The sequence below is a fragment of the Lepisma saccharinum genome, chromosome 4 (genome assembly GCF_977018435.1).
Source record: "Lepisma saccharinum chromosome 4, izLepSacc3.1, whole genome shotgun sequence".
Lineage (NCBI taxonomy): Eukaryota > Metazoa > Arthropoda > Insecta > Zygentoma > Lepismatidae > Lepisma > Lepisma saccharinum.
In genome coordinates this window covers 18,523,102-18,544,508 of record NC_139232.1, presented here as the reverse complement: position 1 = coordinate 18,544,508, position 21,407 = coordinate 18,523,102, and the positions used below count along the sequence as shown (strand labels likewise).

Genomic DNA, 21,407 nt, shown 5'->3' with positions numbered 1-21,407 from the left:
CCGGTGCATGTGACCCTCCACGGCTTTCGACAGAAAAGACAAAAATATAATTTCCAAAGTCCGTTCTTTGGCCGGAACCACTGTAGGTACATATTCTAGTCCTTCAGATGTACTTCAATCAATTACATGATTTTCCCTGAGAATTTTACTCTTTTCAAATTCCCTGAGATTTCCCGGTTTTCCCAGGTCTGTGGGAACCCATTATAGTGATCACTCCACGAGATATGTAAAAGCTTCATTCCATATTTCTTAGTATATTACACACAGCACTTAAAATTCATCCAATTAATCAAATCCTCTGTACTTATCACAATGGACCAAAACCCCACAGAAATCTGCTGTGACATCAGTATGAAGACTAGACAGCACCTGCCAGGCATTTATGTGGAAATCGGTAAATTTTACTACTGGCAACATACACACACTTATCTTTGAGCACATAAATGTGAATCCTCAGAAGAATATAATTTCAAGCTTGAAAAAAATTTAAGACAAAGAAACAATATCCACTGATATGCATCAGAAGAAAAGATTTAGTATTATGGTAGAAATATATTTCTGTAGTACCCGTAGTACTTCAGCAAATTGTCCATTGTACCTTCAGTGCATATTCTGTCAGGCATGAAAAACTAATTTACCACCGTTAAAAGACCTATGTTGAAATTTAAGTTAACATGTACAGTTCTTTCCAACACACTAGTAATAAAATTGTAAAAATAATTTCCTGTCTTCTTCAAATTCCCATTGCCCGAAAGACCATAAAAAGGTATAGCCACTACTCATTATTTCGACCATAAGTCATCATCATGCAAGTGCTGCAAATAGAAATACTATCTTTGTCAAAAAAGATTCAGGACTGAGTCTATATTTCAGAAACAGTTATGTTACAGTTCTTCTGGTAGATTGACATGGATTGTAGATTCTGCACATAGCAACACTATTTTGGTTATTCTACAGCAACAGCATTTGTCATGGACATTCAACTTTCTCCTAGTACAAAAGGTTTATTAAAGGTAGTGTGTCAGTGGAATATGATCCAAGGTCTGGGCTGCTGTTAACACTGTGTACAATGTGGATCAAACTAGGAACAGGGTATGTGATGTCATGTTGAAGAACTTGGTATCAATATGTACCACAACTGAACAATGGTTCTTATTGCATAACAATGCGAGATCACACACTCCTCGGTCAGACCAGGAATGTCTTGCTACACAGCAAATCAATACAAACTTGCATATGACATAAGCAGGTTACAAAATTATTTCGGGCAAATATCCTATATATTTATTTTGTTCACATGCCGGTCAAAATATTCCAATGCTCACTGATGGTAAAACAAATATTTTCAATACAGACATACACTTGTTCAAACCATGAACAGCTTGACATTAGGATGTAAATGACAGGATCCACCAGCAAACGAGGTTTACAAAACACTACAAATCTCATATACTGAAATTAGAGGAAGAACATCCTATACTCGTCAAAATAAAGCAAAATTATTTTTTAAAGTACATTTTTAAAAAAATAAGCTTGGAACTAATTTCCAATGTAGATTCTTTACAAGGATACGACAAACTTGAACAATTAATATGATGACAGGTAAATTGCAATAATCCAGTATTTCACTTAAATCACTTTGTTGATGGTGTCCAATTTTATGCTACAACTTCTGAAATTTTACTAAGAGACACACTTGTTTTAAGCATATGAACATTCCTAATTATTTCATTGGAAGCAATGTAAGAAAACTGAACAGTTGTCACAAAAAAAAATACAAATTGCCTTCTAATTCAGTTTTTTGTGAACAGGTAAACACACGATTCTTATATTGCAATATAAAAGGAAAACAGAATTCTAAATGAACACCACACTTTCTACACATGAAAAACATACCCACTTCTTGTATTAATCACATTACATTGCTTAACTATCATTTCAGAAGACTGTATGCTTCCTTTATCGGACATTTACCATGAAAACTAAAAACATTTAAATATTTGAAATAATCCAAATTCAATGCAAACAGAATTTGTGTGCTTTTTCTACACCACGAATTTTACTTTTCAAGATTCAAAACATCAAGTAAACAATCAAACAACTGCAATTAACCTTGTGCACAAACTGAAGTATGCACAACAGTACAGGAAGCATTTTGTCTCATTCACACTGTACATCAAGAAACTCTACTTAGTGTATGCACAGAACATTTATTTTATCTTTTCACAGCTCTACTAGTAAATATTTCCATTAAATTCTTAGTTAACTAATTTAATCAATTTATTTTGCAATGCATTTGGGGGGGATTAATCCTGAGATGGATGAAGGAACAGCCACAAACACTAACTTGAAGGACTACATAAACTACATACGTAAAAAAGTGTAAACTAAAGGGGAAAGAGTTTTGTGAAATTAAACATTAAAAACAGGATAAGATCCACATATTCTTAGCAAACACAATTTTCTCTATATAAATATAAATTTATGTATAATCTTGTTCCTAATTGTATAAATAATGTTCAATTTTAATGTGTGAAAAGTAACAATGGTTAATAAAATTTACACTGCGCAGCTCCACACAATACCTAGATACAACCAGTGTACCAATTTGAAAGCACCTTTCAGTAATACTTCAAAAATACAATAATTTTTCAAAATAAATACTTTTATAAATATTTTAATTTGTTAATAAATAACTACTTCACTCTCCAAAAAAACACTTTCAAGATAGGAACATAAATATATGATAACTCTGAGCTTTACATTAAACCAGATTAATAAAACATGAAAAGTTGATACTGTCTCTGTTATTTTATTAAACCACCAAATGTCATTCCTTCTGGTAAATATACTTTAGGTTTTTGGCGATTTCCATGGAATTGTGACTTATGCGACACCAGACTGCTCCTTGAACCATATACTCTGTGACATATATCACAAGAGAAACTTCTTCCAAAATTACTGTGTACGTCCTCCAGGTGGCGCTGAAGGGACCAAATACGAGAGAAAGACTTTTGGCAGAGTTTGCAGAAGGGTACTTCTATAGACTGTCCCTCTGCAAGGAAACATAAATCTATACTAGTTTCTGCTGTCATCACCAACAAACACTTAATATGTAATCTTTGGTACTACTAACAACAAATTACCTCCACATTTGAATCTACTTCTTACTGAATGTGTCTATTTTTAAATTTTGTAAACAAAAAAAAAATACTGCATTGTTATGCTCTCGGCTGCTTGTTTTGTAGAGGTCAATGATGTGGTACCAAAAATTTTACAAATTATATACAATTTTCTTACAAGGTGACAAAAGAAAAAAATGTACAAATAAAATACACCAAATTTGTTGTGGGCAGACTGGACATTGAATACAACAAAACAGAACATATAACATGCAATAACTTTTGGTTTATCTCATTTAAAAACATCACTAAAAAAAAATCACTCACGCATACCATTTCTGACCTAAATGCACGGTCATGAAAATAGGCAGCTGGCCAGAATTGCACTGGCGTCACATTTGGAAAAAGCAAAGAGAGATTGCTGGTTTTCATACACTGTGGCAACGTCAACCGGGTTGCAATGCCTAGTTCGAGCGTCAGACCGACCTTCTCTCTCCAGGGCACTTTCGAGTCCCATTCGATATAGAGCTGGTGATCATGTAAACTGAAAGTTAGTTACACGCCCCAGAAATGGAGTCCTATATCTATATGTCTACAACACGATCTTTCATTCTCTTAAACCGCAAAACACACGGGATTGTGCTGTGACGTGACAAAGAGCGCAAACTTCTGCCACCTAATTTCATGGCCGTGCATTTAGGTATTACATGTATTGAAAAAATACTGGCATGAATAAAATCAACCATGCTTCCACATTTGTTCACTAAATCCATCAATGTTCCTTATATTACACATTTTTGCCGCTTGGTTAATATACAGTAGACAAACTTATCTTAATCAAATCAGCAGCCATAACAATATACAAACATTCCCACTCATCAAACAATTCATTTTCCACACACCATTTCAAGTTACAGTACACTGTGCAGAATATACTTTGGAAAACTTTCTACTTCCAAAAACATATGAATACAGAAGATAGGTCATTAAGTTCAAAATTTACTGCACTATCTGAAAAACAGCATCTGACAATTGGTAAATCTCTCTTTAATATTGCAGGGCAATTTATTGTATTCAAGCTCATATCATACAGAATACCATAAAAACTAGTTTTTCAAAAAGTTAATGGTACAGGGGTGTATGATGATAATTCACTATGCCTACAGACGGTCATGGTAAATTCAACAATTATAGTGTACTTGCTATAATGTCTCTTCACCAAACACACACAGATACTTCTTGGCAGCATGTAGCTGAAGAAAACAACTGTGTGCAATGGTGAAATGTCCACAAGAAAAAGATACAATTAGGTATACAACAATTGATTAATTATAAAATGTTGTGTTCTCAGAATACTGGCAAAAGTTAACATAGTACAATTGTGTCAGCACAGGCCATTAAAACCTAGAGTTCACTGAAATTACGCTGTGGCCAACTTCCCAAAACAAAAATTTTGAAGAGCTGGTAAGTTTCTTTGCCCCCTCGCCCTTTTGTATCAACTTTTAATATTTCTTATTCACAAAAATGATTGGAAATAATTAGGAGACTAGACCTCATGCTCAATTTCTAGAATCTGTTTCTTACAGTAATTACAAAACATACTGCAAAGGTTCAAAATATAATTAGGTATTTACTGATATGGCAATTCTTTATCAATAGCAATAGCGTGCTAATACTAACAACTGATAGCACACGGACCCAAAATAAAATAGCAAACACTTCATGAAGAATCTGAATGCCTTCTCTTGTGTAAGCACAACTATGATGGGATTTGCCTGAGGAAAATATTGTAATTGCAAACATATTTTGCATAAACATGAATTATATTTCTGTACTCATAAGAACAATTACAAATAGAAGAAATATGCACTCATTTGTGGATTAATTTCCAGAAATATCAAATAGTAAAATTTCTAATGAACTAGCATGTCAATATCTGCTAATACTGACTAAGTAACAATCAAAGAATAATGGTGCATGCAAAAACTAATTATACAATTTACACATTCAGTATCTTTTGGGGTTAAAAGGTATCATTTGATATATTTTTGATATTTCAATGTCAGTATATAATAAAAAGGGTACATGATTTTGCATATTGACCTTTGAGTACAAGTAAGTTATATATTTCAAGAGCTCCCTAAACCTTATTGATAGATGTTTAAAATTTAAATCATGGAGATCCAATGTTCAATTCCTGTACAAGGTTTTTCTTTTTCTCCACAGAGATCTAGTCCCAATTGGTCTATACAAATCAGCTGCATCTAAAATTGTAACAAAAATCTGGCATAATTTTTGTCAATTCTAGAATTTATACTGTTCTTGTACACAATTCTAAACATGATTACTCTAATTAAACCTGTCGGACTAATCTACTTTGTTATCCACTAGATATTAATTATTTCAATCAGGACTGTAAACACTTAAATAAAAGTATTACCCAAAGACTTAATTGGATTTATCCAAAAACAAATTGAATTCTGCCAACACTACTGTCAGATTAAAAATTATAGGTACTCGAGTTTGGAATCCAATTAAAAATTAACCAGTAGACCTACATAAAAACTAGTTACATAAAAATGTAGCTTATTCAATTCTGCGTTAATCTATCCTAACCATTTTTTTTTCCGAATATGCCTTCTATTTTTTATATCGTGAATTTGCAAACGATAGCGCTCTTTGAAATTGTTTAAATAAAAAACGGGTGGTACGATGTTGGCAGAAAGGTTTTAAAACACAATTATTAATTTTCAGATTTTAAAAATTAGTCAAAAAACAGTTACTTTGAATTTTGCGAAACAACGTTTTCTTAGTATTGGGTAGTCTTACAAATACAATATTGGTTTTATTTTGAAGCTCTGCATGTTTTTAAAATCCATAATCGTTGTCAATTCATATTGTTAAACCGATTTTATATAGAATTTTATTCAACAGAGTAAAGATGTACTTGTAAAGTGGCCACACCGCTCACAGCGACAGCCCGTAGTTTCCACGGTTCAACGTTCATCGCTGCGTGATTGCTTCATCAAAATTGCTTATTCCAATCAAGTTAGTACAATCAAAGAAAATTACTTTGAAATAAAAGTAGAATAATCATAGAGCTCAATTAACTTGTGGTTAAGTTTGTTTTAACAAGACATTTAAGGGGGACAGTAAAAACAGTTAGCTTTATGAGTACTGTTTCAGAAAACATTATGCCTATGGTTTCCAAAGTACACAAAACAATAATTGTAATAAAGTATTCTTGAATTCTTCACCAGTTCTACTGATTTCTAATAAAACTTTGGTAAACCATATTATTGACACACTAAACATATGTGATTCAAATAGAGTAAAAACTGATTAATCATGTGTAATATCTGATTACACCTTAAGTATAAAGTGAACTGTTGCTGCAACTTGTTGAATGTAAAAGTTTAATACTGTTGATCTTAGAATTCTAATTTTCAGCTTCACAATACATCTAGCAACTTGTAAAATGTAAATGAAGTAAATCTTCACGAGATGCGTTAAGTGTTAAAGCGTTGCAAGACCTCCATTTCTCAGTAGCAACAATAAATTTAAAAATTAAGTACTTTGATATAATTATTTTAAAAATAAATTTTGCTTCTTGGCTGGCTAAAATTCTTTAATATGCTCAACATTTCGACATACTACAAATACATCTTTCTTAAGAGAAAATAATATAGGAAGTTGAATTACCATTACTAAAAACTAATTAGAAGATGGATGTGGCTACATGAATCATTTGCAAAGATTTGAAGTAGTTTGCTGTTATGCACATGTTTTATGAGACCGAGAAATGAAAACATGCATGCACACTCTCAATGATGTACATATAGGCATGTGAATAAGAATAGTTCATTTTTAAAAATTTGGGACAATTATTTCATTAAATTCTTCTTTCTTTCGGTAAATAAACTGATATAATGTTATTTCAAATCTTTGAAATAATTAGCAAAAAGTATTTGTAGTCATAAACAGCTTCAACAAATGGAATATCCAATAACATTGAACAAAAAAAAAAAAATATGACCTGAAACTGTTGTTAATATCCATGCTTCACTTTTATTTTTCATGTTAAACAACAGTGTGTGTGTATGTTTATGCAGTAATGTTCCCATGTAAATCCTTGTCCATTTCTATTGAAAGCAAACCTGTTCAATACAGTCACAGAAAAATATACGGTAAATGTTTGTGTACGGAATGAATAAATACTGAAGAATGCACAAGTAGTAGTTTTGCTGTTAGAGGTATCGATTAGCATACAATATTCAAAAGCATATTGAAGACGGATTTTTACTTTACAAATACTTTGGCTTGATAATCATGAAAACTTGAGAGTTTCAATGGAAGGAAACTATTGTTGGTGGTTTACTAAGAACATTAATTATTTAACCTGATGTACACAAATTTCAGTAATTTGTCCACCCACATTGATTGAAATTAAAAGTTATATCAGCAGGACACAGTTTTTCTGAATGTGCAATACACTGTGTCAAAAGATTAAACTGTATTTCAATCTTCTTGTGCAGGTATTTAAGCCTTTCATTCTATAACAGTGTTTTCCAAAGTGTGCGCCGCAAAATGTTCCAATATTTTCACTGAAATGACAAATATGTGCTTATTTAGTACTTTCTACATGTAAAATGTTTCTGAATTTAAAATATGTTTATTTCTTTAACTTAAGGCAAGAAACTTACCCACACTAACAGAGCGTTGCAAGTGTTAGATAGGCTTACATTCTGACTTGGACACGGTGGAAAAATCTTGAAACACTAAGGGCACCGTGAAACTAAAAAGTTTGGAAACCCGTTCTGTAATATCTTACTCTTTCACATGCAAAAATTATACTAAAAAATGCGAACCTTTCATAGTTATTAGATTCCTATCAAATGCCTTATATCTTGCAATATCAGAAGTAAAGAATTCCATCTCCTTAGTAAGAGAATGGTCACAGCTCAGACCATTCAATTAAGTATCATAACTACCAATACATGATCAAAACTATGATAGCAATATTCAACATAGATTTGAATTTTCTGTAGCAGCTATTCAACTCTTGATGAACATAAGTTTAGTTCACGCAAATCACTTTTAAAGTCGAAATTTTCAAAAATATTTGTGTGATGGATTGTTGAGATAAGGAAAGATGTGTGTGTTCTTTCAATACTTTGCTTAAACCATACATATTAATTAGAAAAATGTTCTGCAAAGTTTGTTTTAAGTACTCTGCAGTATTCAGTTGCAATGAAACATTTTCTGATTTTTACTTTCCCAATAAATTTCATCTCTATTCAGTAGACTCTCGAAAATAGATGTTAAAGCAGCTAAGAGGATGCATGATACCTTTGCTGTCAAAGTATGCCACTTTTCATTATACAGTTATATTATCAGGACTACAAAAAGCAAGTTTCATTTCTAGAATTTTTATTTTATTTCAGAAGCTTTGAACATCTTAGTTACATGAAATTATACATGGTGATTATTACTTGTAGCTTACACAAGAAAATTCACTACATACAGAGTTCTCAACTGCTGTGGTTAGAAAGAAAACTACACATTCACCAATCATACATGCAAACATGCATTTTTAAGGAAGCTCTCAATCACACAGCTAATTTTGCAACTTCATTTACATGTGCTAGTCACATTAACACCTACATATTTTTAAAATGAATTTGCTTGCTCTTTTATTTCTTTTTAATAGATGCTACTATTATGTTTAATCTTCCACATACATCAACATCCAGCAAAATATGAAACCACACTAACGAGTTCCATGTATACAAAACCTGGTGTTGACATCGGGCACATACTACTGCACAGAATCTGGTGTGGACATCACATTACTCCACTTCTCCTCATGGATTTCTTTGAGTGCCTCCTTCACACGATTTGTGATTCTGTGATATTGTGACTTGTGACTGATTAGGCTGTTTTGAGATCTGTACACCCTGTGGCATATATCACACATATAACTTCTCATGAAATTAAAGTGGGTGTCTGATACGTGACGATGAAGAGACCAAACACGAGTGAATGTCTTCCGGCACAGTGTGCAGTACGGAATGTCACTGGGTTGTCCCTCTGCAAGGAGATACAAAGGGGGTTGGTACTAACTGTGCCTGATTATACATCAACAACTTCTTTCTTCTAGTTTTGACTACTTACACCACAAAAACACTACTTTTAACACATAAAGAAAACAACAGCATTCAATAAAGAAACAAAACCAAGATAAAGAATGGAATACAACAGTTGAGAACTAATGTAATGTTCAAGGAAATCATTGTAATTTTAAGAACAATAATTTTCCATGTTGGATACGTTTGTCTTGTGTATTTTGGGAGGGCGATCCAAATATCATTCATGTGGAAACTAGCTGCACACATATTTCATAATATATGCAGATCAAGGAGACTTTCTATTTGCAGGTTCCTACAGGTTTAGTAAATTTTCAATTTTAAGTTCTTGCTTAAGGGTTCTGAGATTTAGTTCCTTTGAAGTTTTGTAATCTAGTTATTTTACTTCTTTGAGCAAAATAATACTAAAGTTTATTTTTCATGTAATCTTTATGGTACATGCTAGTATCAAGATGCATGATCATTTCAGTTATTCGGGTAATATACTGCTAATCTCTGAACCCTTATGCACGATAATTCAAATACTAAATTTCTTTCATTATCAAACTTTAGCAAGACCCTAATGCAAAGAAAATAAGTTACTCTATGGAAATGTAGGATAAAAATTTACAATCGACATTAATTGCTGCAACAGGCAACTGATATAGCAATGGACTATGTAAACCACAATAGTAAGTTGACAGTCACTTAAGTGCTAGTGTTAGTGCAGTTGGTGAGTGCTCTTCCCTCTCCCTGTATTTCAACATAATCCTTTAAGGATTAAAAGCATCACAAAAGTAAATTATGACCTAGCATTGTGTATCACTCTGAATCTTAATGAACTGGTGTAGGTATCAATTTGTATATACAGTATTGGGTCCTTTCAGTATACGCATATGCAATATAAGTGTTACTGTAATGATAGCCTAGGAGAAACTAACAGCTGAAGATAAGAAGAGAGTCAGTCAGCCATATTCACTTCCAGAACCAGACCCTTGATAAAGTGTTCAATGTTTTTAATATCATAGCACAACAACCTACTGTATTCCTTCAAACATGAAGTGTTGATGTCTATACAGTATTCCCTTTATGGAGTACGGCAAGACTGTGCAACATGTACAGTCACGGACACTTCCATTAATTTTCAATGGAATCGTTACAATGCAGAAGTATCCATGACTGTACAATACAAATAAAACCTGACAGCAAATTCGTTGTGTACAGTCATGGGCATTTCTTGGTTGTAACAATCCCATTGGAAGTCAATTTGTTCATTACAACCAAGAAGTGTCCGGGTGAGAATATACACATAGGATATGGAGTATGAGTTCTCCAATCAGGCTTCTAAACCCATGGTAGCAAGTTGCAGAATGTAATCTTTGGTCTGGTGCGAATTTCGATCTGTAGGTCACTGCTTTTGGTGACTTCAATTGTTCTGCTTATAAATGCAAGGAAACTTTGTATCTTGAATCAAGAAACCTGGAATGCAGGAAGTTTCCAGAAAGGAACTAAGTATGCCTTATCTTAACTCCAGATTGCATAGGCATTCCATTTTAAAATTCTGTGCTGTTATTGAGTAATAGTGAATATACGACAGTTCAGGCCAGTTCAAATACTGTAACAATCACTTCCATAGGTGTCCTGATTGCCGAAACATTGCAATTTGAAGTTAAGATGATGTTTATAAAATGGTCAAAATTAGGGCTGAGCCAATACCACTTTGAACCGATGCCGAAACTCTCACCGATCTCCACCGATACCGATACAGATACTTGTATAATTCCAAATTTAAAATAACAACGGTTATATTACATTATATATACATATATATATATATATATATATATATATATATATATACAAATGATGAGGGAGAAAGTAAACACTTACACTAAAAACTAAACCCACAGCGCTACAGCCCTTTGTAGGGCCTTGGCTTACCTACCGACTGCTGGTCTCCCTCCCACACTGTTCCTCCGTCACCTGTTATAGCGTGGAGGTCTTAGACCAGTATTGGGGTGACGGGTGATCAGCCCGACGAACCCCCAGCCGTTATTGTAGGTCTTCTTGACCGGGTTACGCTCATTCACTCGGAGCTTCCCAATTTCCTCACGATGGTGGGTTGCCACCGGCCCTATACGTAGGCCGAATAAATTCCGACCAGAGCCGGATTCGAACCTACGCCTTAACCCACTCGACTACGGAGGACAAACACTTACACACGAAGACAAATAATTCTATATTTTGCGATCTGTGTCGCATTTTCAAGGTAGAAGAAAGATCAGCGTCACATGGAGTAGAGGCACAGGCACAGAATACTCAGATCCCGAAATATAGAATTATTTCTCTTCGTGTGTAAGTCTTTACTTTCTCCATCATTTGTATTTATCCGCCCTTCTTTTTTTCTTTTTTTTTTTAAACAAAAGAGGCACCTTTTCTGATCCTATTTCCTGTATATATATATATCATGTGTGTGTGTTACTTATTATTACATTTTATACGTATGCATTTTTGATGAGGGGCGATGAACGATGGATGCTCTTTTGCAACGATGCATCTCAACTTAACATTTTTTTTTCTTTTTAAGTGACAATCGGTCAGATGTTTCAAATATTAGAGAAATATTAAGTGAAGCTAAAAGCAAGGCAATCGTGTGGTCGGCATCCTCCTCTCCCCAATGTTGAAAAAGGAGATCATGCCTCTTCAACCTCCTCTACAACTAAAGGATCAATCACTCTTCCCAAACTGACATTAAATCAATCATCAGTGAACATAAGAATAATTGGCGATTTACCCGCTCTGGACACGACGTCTAAAACTAACATTAAAGCTGTAATGTAAAACAAATCTTGTCTCTTTTTTGTCCTTTAACAAAGAAAATAAAAATTAGTAAATGAAACTTAAGGGGAGAATGAAAACTTACCAGTCTCTGGCTTCTATGTCAGGCAATTGAGTTCAGTACAGTGATATTCCGAAGTGACTTTGCTTTCGATATACTTTCAGCAAATGATTTCTAAGAAAAATTAAATTCATAGTTCTATCGCTTGGCGTGGGAGGTAATCCAAACCCATCACTACACTTTCCGAAACTAACTGCCATCATCTGTCGTTCAAAGAAAATTATTTCCCTGCAGCATTCCTTGTGCCGAAACATGCCTGCTGAAACACAGTTATCCAGGTCGGGGCAAACAAAAGTCTAAAGTTGGAAAGGAAAAGGGGGATTAGCCCAGGTATTTGAATTTCCAGGAAAGTGCTATGTACTATGTCCAAGACAAGTCCACCACTATCATGAGCGATGACCTTTTTGACTGTGGGAGGTCACTGAAGAGAGGGATATCCGCAAACACCAAAGAAAGTGGAAGGATTACCAACAAGTGTCTCGTTGGCTTTTAGGACCTCATTGGGGTTATTGTTACACAAGACCGCATCTGTACGAACAAAGCCTGGCAGACTTTGGAGAGAACTAAACAGAAGCAGCAAACTCCTATGAGGATAATTTCACGTTGCTTCATTTGCTTCATGCTTCATTTGCAAGATACTTTACCGACAGTCTTATCTACGTACAGATCTTTGTATCACGCACTTGCTGTCCCCGGAAACTTGAGTACAGGTTCATTTAACTAATGCACAACTATTTTTAATTTTCTTTTTTCAAAACCAAAGGTAAGTTGGAAAAGGTGAACGAAACAACTGGTTTTGGCTGGGCCTCTAGCGACTCAAAAACAATGGTATCTGGAAGTATCGGTGCAAAAATATTAACCGATATCGGCTCAGCTCTAGTCAAAATCACACATTTTGCACCCCTGTAATTTTGGAAATACAAAAGATATTGATCTGCAACTTTGCATAGGTTCCTACCTCAGGTGGCCCTTTTATTTAAGCCAAACTTCAAAATTAATTATAAAATGAAAAGTGTTTCTTCATTGGTCAACTTAACATGGATTGACCCATATGTGATGTAGAGATTTAAGTTTCAACCATATCGCATATGTAATATTATGAATCTGGCATCAAAACAGTTAGTAAATTACTAGAGAATGTGGACAAACCTTAACTGCTGTATGTTGTGTGAGCATAGCCCTCAGACAGCTTTTTCTTCAATATGCCACTAAAGTAATTTTATGTGATAAGCAGATGAAGGCAGATGGGAGGTTAGATACAGTACAAAATGCCACAAAGGGTTGTGAAGTGGTTGCAATGTGCACTTTTAGGCAGACATCTTCCTGAGGTAGTGTTTCTTCCCTCTACAGACGTTTCAGCAGAAACTCAAAGTGGAATCAACAATACTGGATCATCCATTAATGGTGTGCAAAAACAGTCAAATGTACCACACATGTCAGCTAAAACTCAAGGTAAGCAGCTTTCAGCAAGTGGAATCAGAGATACCAACTCATATGGGTGAAACTAACTTAAGCCATTATTTCATCTAAATTTGAAAAATTTGAAACTACCAAAAAAAATTTTAAAAAAATGGAAGGTTGCCACACAAACCAAAGTGAATGAAGCAATATTGTATGTAGCACTTATGTGCATGAGAAGTTTATGACCGTCCCTCAATTTCAGTCATTGCAATTCCTCCTGAGTAATTAGAAACAGCCTGTTCAACAGTCAACCATTGCGACAGCTTTGTTCCTGCGGGAAATTTGCACCCTTCAAACATCTGCTGAGACGACTGAAGATCAACAGAAGCATTGTTCCCATGACTGGCCAGCATGGCCATGGTAACAGATGTAAACAGACCTAACAAAATTGCATTCCCATGACAGCTGAGAGATGTGAAGGACTTCACCAGGGGATCTTCTCTCCTATAAACTTAAACCACAGACGTTTGGGCAACTTGCATCGCAGTCCAGTGACAAGCATGTTAAATAAAAGTTGGGGTGAACCAACACACAGCAGGAACTCATAATTCCCAGCGATACTGACATGATAGCGACCATGGCCGATGGAAATTTAGTGCATCGTAGTGTAAAGTTGTGTGAGGATAAATAATGATAATTTCAGCCCATGTAAAGAACAGTGAAACCTGCATAGAATTCCAAAACTTTCCGAAGAGACCCTCAAGGGGCGCAGACCTTCTGCTGAACTGATCAATAAGGGAAGGACAGTAACCCTCTATGAGAAAGATATCAGCGGACTTTGTGGTGCATTAACAGAGTGTGATGGACTTCTCGAAAGGATCAACATGTAAAACAGTGCGAGGCAAATTTTCATTTGATAAATTTCTGAACACTGTGTTCGGAAAACCTTCTTTTAATTAACTTTTACAGAGGCAGTGAACTTCTCAAAAGGATCAACATGTATGTCAGTGTGTGGAACGGTCAACTTGTAGAGACAGTGTGAAATGTATATTTGGTAGTATAAACATGTAAGACATACCAGTTGGGCTGAAAAGTTCGTAGGCTAACATAGTAAAAAATATTTTTTTGACAAAATTCGATTTCATTATTCAATATAGTTGCCTTTGAGGGCGATACAACGATTATAGCGGTCATACAATTTTCGATGCCATTTTTATAGTACGATTTCTCTTTAGCCTCAAAATAGGCCTCAGTTTCGGCGATTACCTCTTCATCAGTGCTAAATTTCTTTCCAGCGAGCATTCTTTTAAGGTCTGCAAACAGGAAAAAGTCACTAGGGGCCAGATCTGGAGAATATGGTGGATGGGGAAGCAATTCGTAATCTAATTCATATAATTTTGCCATCGTTTTCATTGATTTGTGACACGGTGCATTGTCTTGATGAAACAGCACTTTTTTCTTCTTCAAATGGGGCCGTTTTTTCGTGATTTCATCCTTTAAACGCTCCAACAACGCTATGTAATAATCGCTGTTGATGGTCTGGCCCTTTTTGAGGTAATCGATGAATATAATACCATGCGCATCCCAGAATACTGATGCCATAACCTTGCCAGCCGACTGTTGCAACACCATTAAGCCTTGTTTCCATTATTATGAAAAAATATAAATATGCTGACCAAGGCAGTAATTTATTTTATTAAAAACATAAACTAAACGTAACGTTTCAACCTTCTAGCAAGGTCTTCATCAGACTCTTTTGTACTTGATACAGAGTCTGATGAAGACCTTGCTAGAAGGTTGAAACGTTACGTTTAGTTTATGTTTTTAATAAAATAAATTACTGCCTTGGTCAGCATATTTATATTTTTTCCGACTGTTGCGTCTTTCCACGCTTTGGATTCGGTTCATCACGTGCAGTCCACTCGGCTGACTGTCGATTGGACTCTGGAGTGTATAGTTATGGAGCCATGTTTCATCCATTGTAATATATCGATGGAAAAATTTGTGTTTATTATGGTTGAATATCGCTAAACATTGCTCCGAATCATCAAAACGTTGTTGCTTTTGATCGATTGTGAGCACGCGCGGCACCCATTTTGCACACAGCTTTCACATGTTCAAATATTCATGCACAATATGTCCAACACGTTCCTTTGATATTTTTAAAGTCTCAGCTATCTCTTGATATTTTTAAAGTCTCAGCTATCTCGATCAACTTCACTTTACGATCATTTAAAATTATTTTGTGGACTTTTTTGATGTTTTCGTCGGTAACAGCCTCTTTGGGGCGTCCACTGCGTGCATCGTCTTCGATGCTCATTTCGCCTTGTTTAAATTTAGCAAACCACTTCTCAACGGTTGATTTTCCTGGTGCAGAGTCCGAATAATGTTTATCAAGCCAAGCCTTGGCTTCAACAGTATTTTTTTTCGCCAAAAAGCAATGCTTTATTAACACATGAAATTCTTTTTTTATCCATTTTTTCACAATAACAAAAGCTGCTTCACTCACAATGCTATATCTCACGAACTAATTATCCGGCAGCTGTGAAATTTATACACGTATCTTTTGAAGGTTAGTACTAAGTAAAAATCACATGGATTTAATTCTAGTAACGCCATCTATGAGTCAGCCTACGAACTTTTCAGCCCAACTGTTACTATGGTGTTCCATTAATCGACCACATTAGTTTATAAAGTCTTATGGAGGTCCCTATGATAATAAACTGTACATTAAAATTTTTCGACAGTGGTCCGGCTAAGTGACCATAGGTTGAAAGGACTTTTGTTTCTTTTTACTCACTCGCTTCAGTTCTGCGAGAACCTAATAAAGATTTTCTTTACATCTATTTACTTGGGTCACACGGTCACTCTTCACTTGTTCAAGGCGACTATCACTGTATGTCACGAGACTGTCACTTGTCTCATACTTTATATACATATAAATATGAAATGTAATAAAAAATATTATGTTCTTTTAAATATGTGTATAGTGTGCTGATTTCTATCATATAATTTACAGCTTGTCACGTAAGACCAAGGGTACTAAGATTTGATCGATTACTCTCATTGGCCAGATTCAAGACTGTACAATTCAACAGTAATAATATCAAAAGATATCACTCCTACATTCCCAGTTCTTCAAACCCCAAAATCTAAATGTAACCCTCCTAAATTTAATCTCTTATAAGTTGTGTTGGAAATAGTTTAAAACTTTTTGGCAAAAATATTAAAAATGAAGGCACTTATCGAAAAGTATTCAGGGTGGTCACACTAGGACCATGATAAAATTCAAGTATAATTCCCAGTTTTCAGGTTTCCAAAAATTTAAGGGTCCATGCAGATGTTTTCTGTTTCAATCTTATGTACAAGGTCTGTCCCAAAAGTAATGAGACTTATTCTGGAAAAATAGTTTTATTGAAACTACGTTCAAATACACTTGATATTCTTCAAAGTAAGATCCTTGAGCGTCAATACAGCAAGTTCCAGCATTGCTGCCCCTCTTCATAGCAGCGCAGGAAGACTTGAACTGGAGTGCCTTTGCAGAGCACTCGTCACGGCTGCTTGGACCTTTTCCAACATCCCAAAACTGTTTCTTTTCACGCCAAATTAAGCCTCGGGAACGATAAGAAGTAAGCCGGGGCCAGGTCTGTTATGTACGGTGGGTGGGGAATCGTTTCCATATTTTTTGTGGCCAGAAATTCACTCACTTGCAGCGATGAGTGAGATGCACGTTGTCCTGGTGGAGAAACCAGTTTCGAATAAATTCTTCGTATGTTCAAATCTTCTCAAATGATAGGATGCACAACTGATTTTGGCAGTCTCATCTTTTTTGCGATTACAGTCACACTAAAACGTCGGTCGGAGTCCAAAACAGACTTCACTTGAGATGGATGGTTCTGGACGTTGATGGGCATCCTGAGCGTTGTTCGTCCTCCGCATCTTCTTCCTTCTTTGAACACCTTGTGCCATCTTCACACTAGTGCTGTCAAGAACGTCTCATCCCCATAGGCTTCTCTTAACATTTCAAGCAGGTCGGTAGAGGATTTACCGGGTTTGACACAAAATATTATCGCGACACTCAAACAGCTTCTCACTTTGCTGGCGATCCGAACGCTGAAACGGCTCAGAGGCAACTGAGTTGCATCAGACTGTATACCTGACATTCCCACCAACCACCCTGCCAATAGATCCATCCCCCAACCCTTCTGACTAGCCTGCCACAAATAGTCTCATTACTTTTGGGACAGACCTTGTATTAATGCCTCTCACCACCCACACTCACGAATATATTAATAATATAAAAGGTCCAATGTATCCAGAAATTCTAATTTAATTAAATGGTATATACATTTAAAATATTGAATTTAAGGTTTGGAGTTTACATTTGCAATTTCACATACTCAGACTCAATATATCTACAAACAGTAGTCACAAATGTTACGGAATGCTCTAATCTAAGAAAAATTGTTAACTGTATAAAAATTTCAACTTAAATTTAACTAATCAACTTTCTGATATCTTATCTTGCAATAATCTCTTAGATAGATTGTTCTGCAAGGACAATAAACTAAATGGATTGAGAGAATTATATTTTAATTTCCATGCAGCTTTATTTTCTTTACCTTCCTTGATAAAAATAAATGCTAAACTGTGAAAAACTTGCCTCAGGGCATTTGTAAATGTACAAATTCATTTGTATTGATACAAGTTGCAATTTTTCACATCTATAAGGGAAAATTCCCATAGAATTCACGCATAATTCTCGGAGCCAATAACTCGCACACAATTCCCGGAATTCAAGAAATTCCCAGTGAGTAGCCACCCTGGTATTGCTTCAAATTTTCTGCAAATTCAGTTCTTAGAGCAGTTCTATGAATTCTAATCACTTGAGATTTGGATGGAATTGCCAGAAAAGGCCAACCTTCAATGCCATGTGGTCCCTGTTCCAATACTATTTTTAAAAAAAACAACAAAAAATAACTTTCCTAAAAAAATATTAATTTGAGAAACTTTCGAATTTCAGAGGCTTAGCAGGATAGACCCAAATTCCAAAGTTTCCTTAAAGTTTAAGATTTATTTTTAAAAATTCATGTTTTATTTACAGTATTTATTTTCTAATATTGGGATGGGGCCACACAACATATGTGATGGATCTTTCCTGGTGATTCCCTGCATATTTTAAACGAATAGTGTCCATTTGACCCATATGATAACAATAACCCATGGTGGAGCAGCCAATGAGGGGCCAGGCCCTCCCTACCTACAGACTGCATGGTGGGAGATTATCCAACAAATTATAGGGTGACATGTGGTCAGCACAACGAACCCCCAATCGTCGTAAGTTTTCATGACCAGATTATACTACTCATTTGTAGCTAGTGTTGGGCGATATGTCGTCTATATTGCGATATTGAAAAAATATCATCCCAGCGATATCAACTAGACAATATATCATCACAATATTTTGGCAATATACATCATGTCAGCGATATATCATCACAATACTTTGGCAATATACATCATGTCAGCGATATATCATCACGATATTTTAGTGATATATATCATGGTAGTGATATATCATGATATTTTAGCGAAATATATCATGGTGGCGATATACCGCCAATATCACAATATGGAAAAAATATTGTATTGCGTTAGGACATTGTCACCATATGTTTCCACAAGGATACGATGGCTTTCACTCTCGTTTTTCTTTTGATTGAACAAGAAAAGCAGGACGTGCCGCACCTGCTCCTTATTTGGTTTGAAGGTCAACATGTTTCCCACCCAAACCCAATATCACGATCACTCGCACTCGGTTGCACATCCACGGCATTTTGACAGGTACTGTCCTGGCAACACACTGACGTTAACAGTCGAGACTGTGCACCAACCCTTGCTTCCAGCGCCATCCAGTGACGAAATTAAGAATTATTAACTGGCACACCTGGTATATGTATATTATTAATATTTTTTTAGGCTTTTATTAAATAATTTCAGTGCTGATGTATTTTATTATTCTGAAATTCTCATTATTTCATTGAGCTATGTGTAAAATTTCAGAGAGATTTGATAATTGATTAAAGAGAAAAATATATATAATGAAAGCAAGGGTATCTTGTGCCGAGGGTCTCAAGAGTGACACACAATGCAGATTGAATGACATTTCAAAGTGCTGTAAAATTAAAACTGTTTGAGATAAGAGTGAAAAAATTCCACGTGGTTTCTTTAAACCATAAGAGATGGGTACACTAACTTCAATTGAAATCTGAGATAGTGGGTGACAAAATCGTTGCTTTCTTGCGTTGATTTAATGTGGAATGATACTTTGGTTTATTCTGGGTGGCTACTCTAGGACCATAATAAAATTCCAAGTAGCTATAATTCCCAGTTTTCAAGGATACAAGCACATGCTTTCTCTATTTCAACCTTACGTATTATGCTTCTTACCACTCACACATGCATATATAAGGTGCCATCAAATTAAAAGGTCCATTTCCACGTACAGAGTTTATTACTGACATTGAGTACACATATTCGCCATATGAGGTTAAGGCACTTATCCCACTTGGGTACCAACTGATGAATGCCTTGCTAGAAGTAGTCCTTGGGTTGTGAGGCAAACCATTCTGTCACTGCCACCTGCAGATCTGCGTCCGACACATAGTAGCGTCCTCTGAGGTGTTTCTTCATTGGGCTGAAAATGTGGAAATCACATTGGCTCAAGTCAGGACTGTAAGCAGGGTGGTTGAGCATTTCCCAACCGAAAGCATTCAACAGGTCCTGTTTGAATGGCACCATGGGGATGAGCATTGTCGTGGAGTATAGTGATGCCTGTGCTGAGCTTGCCAGGTCACTTATGCTTTATTGCTGTCTGCAGACGATGCAGTGTTTCGCAGTACGTGTTGGCATTAGGTGTGTCCTTTTGGAACTCCACTAGCAGGGGACCACCCACGGTCATTGAAGAATACCGTCACCATGATCTTGCTGGCTGATGTTGCTGCCCGACATTTCTCAGCTCAGCACAGGCATCATTTTACTGCACGATAATGCTCGTTCCCATGTCGCCATTCAAACACAGGACCTGTTGAATTCCTTCGGTTGGGAAGAGCTCAACCACGCTGCTTACAGTCCTGACTTGAGTTCATGTGATTTCCACATTTTCAGCCCGATGAAGAAACACCTCAGAGGATGTCGCTATGCCTCGGACGCAGATCTGCAGGTGGCAGTCACCTCTTCTACCAAGGCATTTATCAGTTGGTACCCAAGTGGGATAAGTGTCTTAATTACCTCATATGGCGAATATGTGTAGTCAAAGTCAGTAATAAACTCTGTACATGGAAATGGACCTTTTCATTTGATGGCACCTTACATAAAGGGTCTATGTGATTCCAATGTATCCAAAAATTCTAATTCAATTACAGGGGACACATACTTAAAATTTTAAGGTTCTGCCACTCAGACTCTAAATACATCTATAAAGACATCACAAAAGTTACGGAATATACTAATCTACAAAAAAATGTTAATTGTCTGTATATGGATTTCAAGCTCAAATTTAACTAATAAAAAGATAACTTATCTTGCAATAATCTTCCGTCTGTCAGATAGATTGTTCTGCAAAGGACACTAACAAATTAAATGGATCGAGAGAATTCTGCTTTATTTTCCAGGCAACTTTATTTCCCTTCCTAGATAAAAATAAAACTTCAACTGTGAAAAACTTGCCTCGGGGCATTTTTAAATATGGGTAAATTCAATGCGATTTGGATTAATAAAAGTTGAAATTTTTCACGTCTGCAGAGAAAAATTCATGCAGAATTCATGTATAATTCCCAGAGCCAATAATTCATGTACAAT

The 21,407-nt window shown here is 35.6% G+C and overlaps 1 protein-coding gene across 13 annotated transcripts in view; it reads right to left on the bottom strand.

Moving 5' to 3' along the window:
* Nucleotides 1-21,407, bottom strand: part of LOC145986393 (uncharacterized) — a 130,906-nt gene that overhangs the window by 50,354 nt on the left and 59,145 nt on the right. The window contains exon 6 of one of the 13 annotated variants that reach the window (XM_083120360.1): nt 2,643-3,055. The exons of 11 other annotated variants lie outside the window; for them this stretch is intronic. In XM_083120360.1, coding sequence (XP_082976486.1) covers nt 2,808-3,055 — 248 coding nt within the window. In that variant the 3' untranslated portion in view covers nt 2,643-2,807. Of the gene's footprint in view, nt 1-2,642; nt 3,056-8,550; nt 9,213-21,407 lie in introns of those variants that run through there. One more of the 13 variants, XM_083120356.1, reaches the window with a different exon arrangement.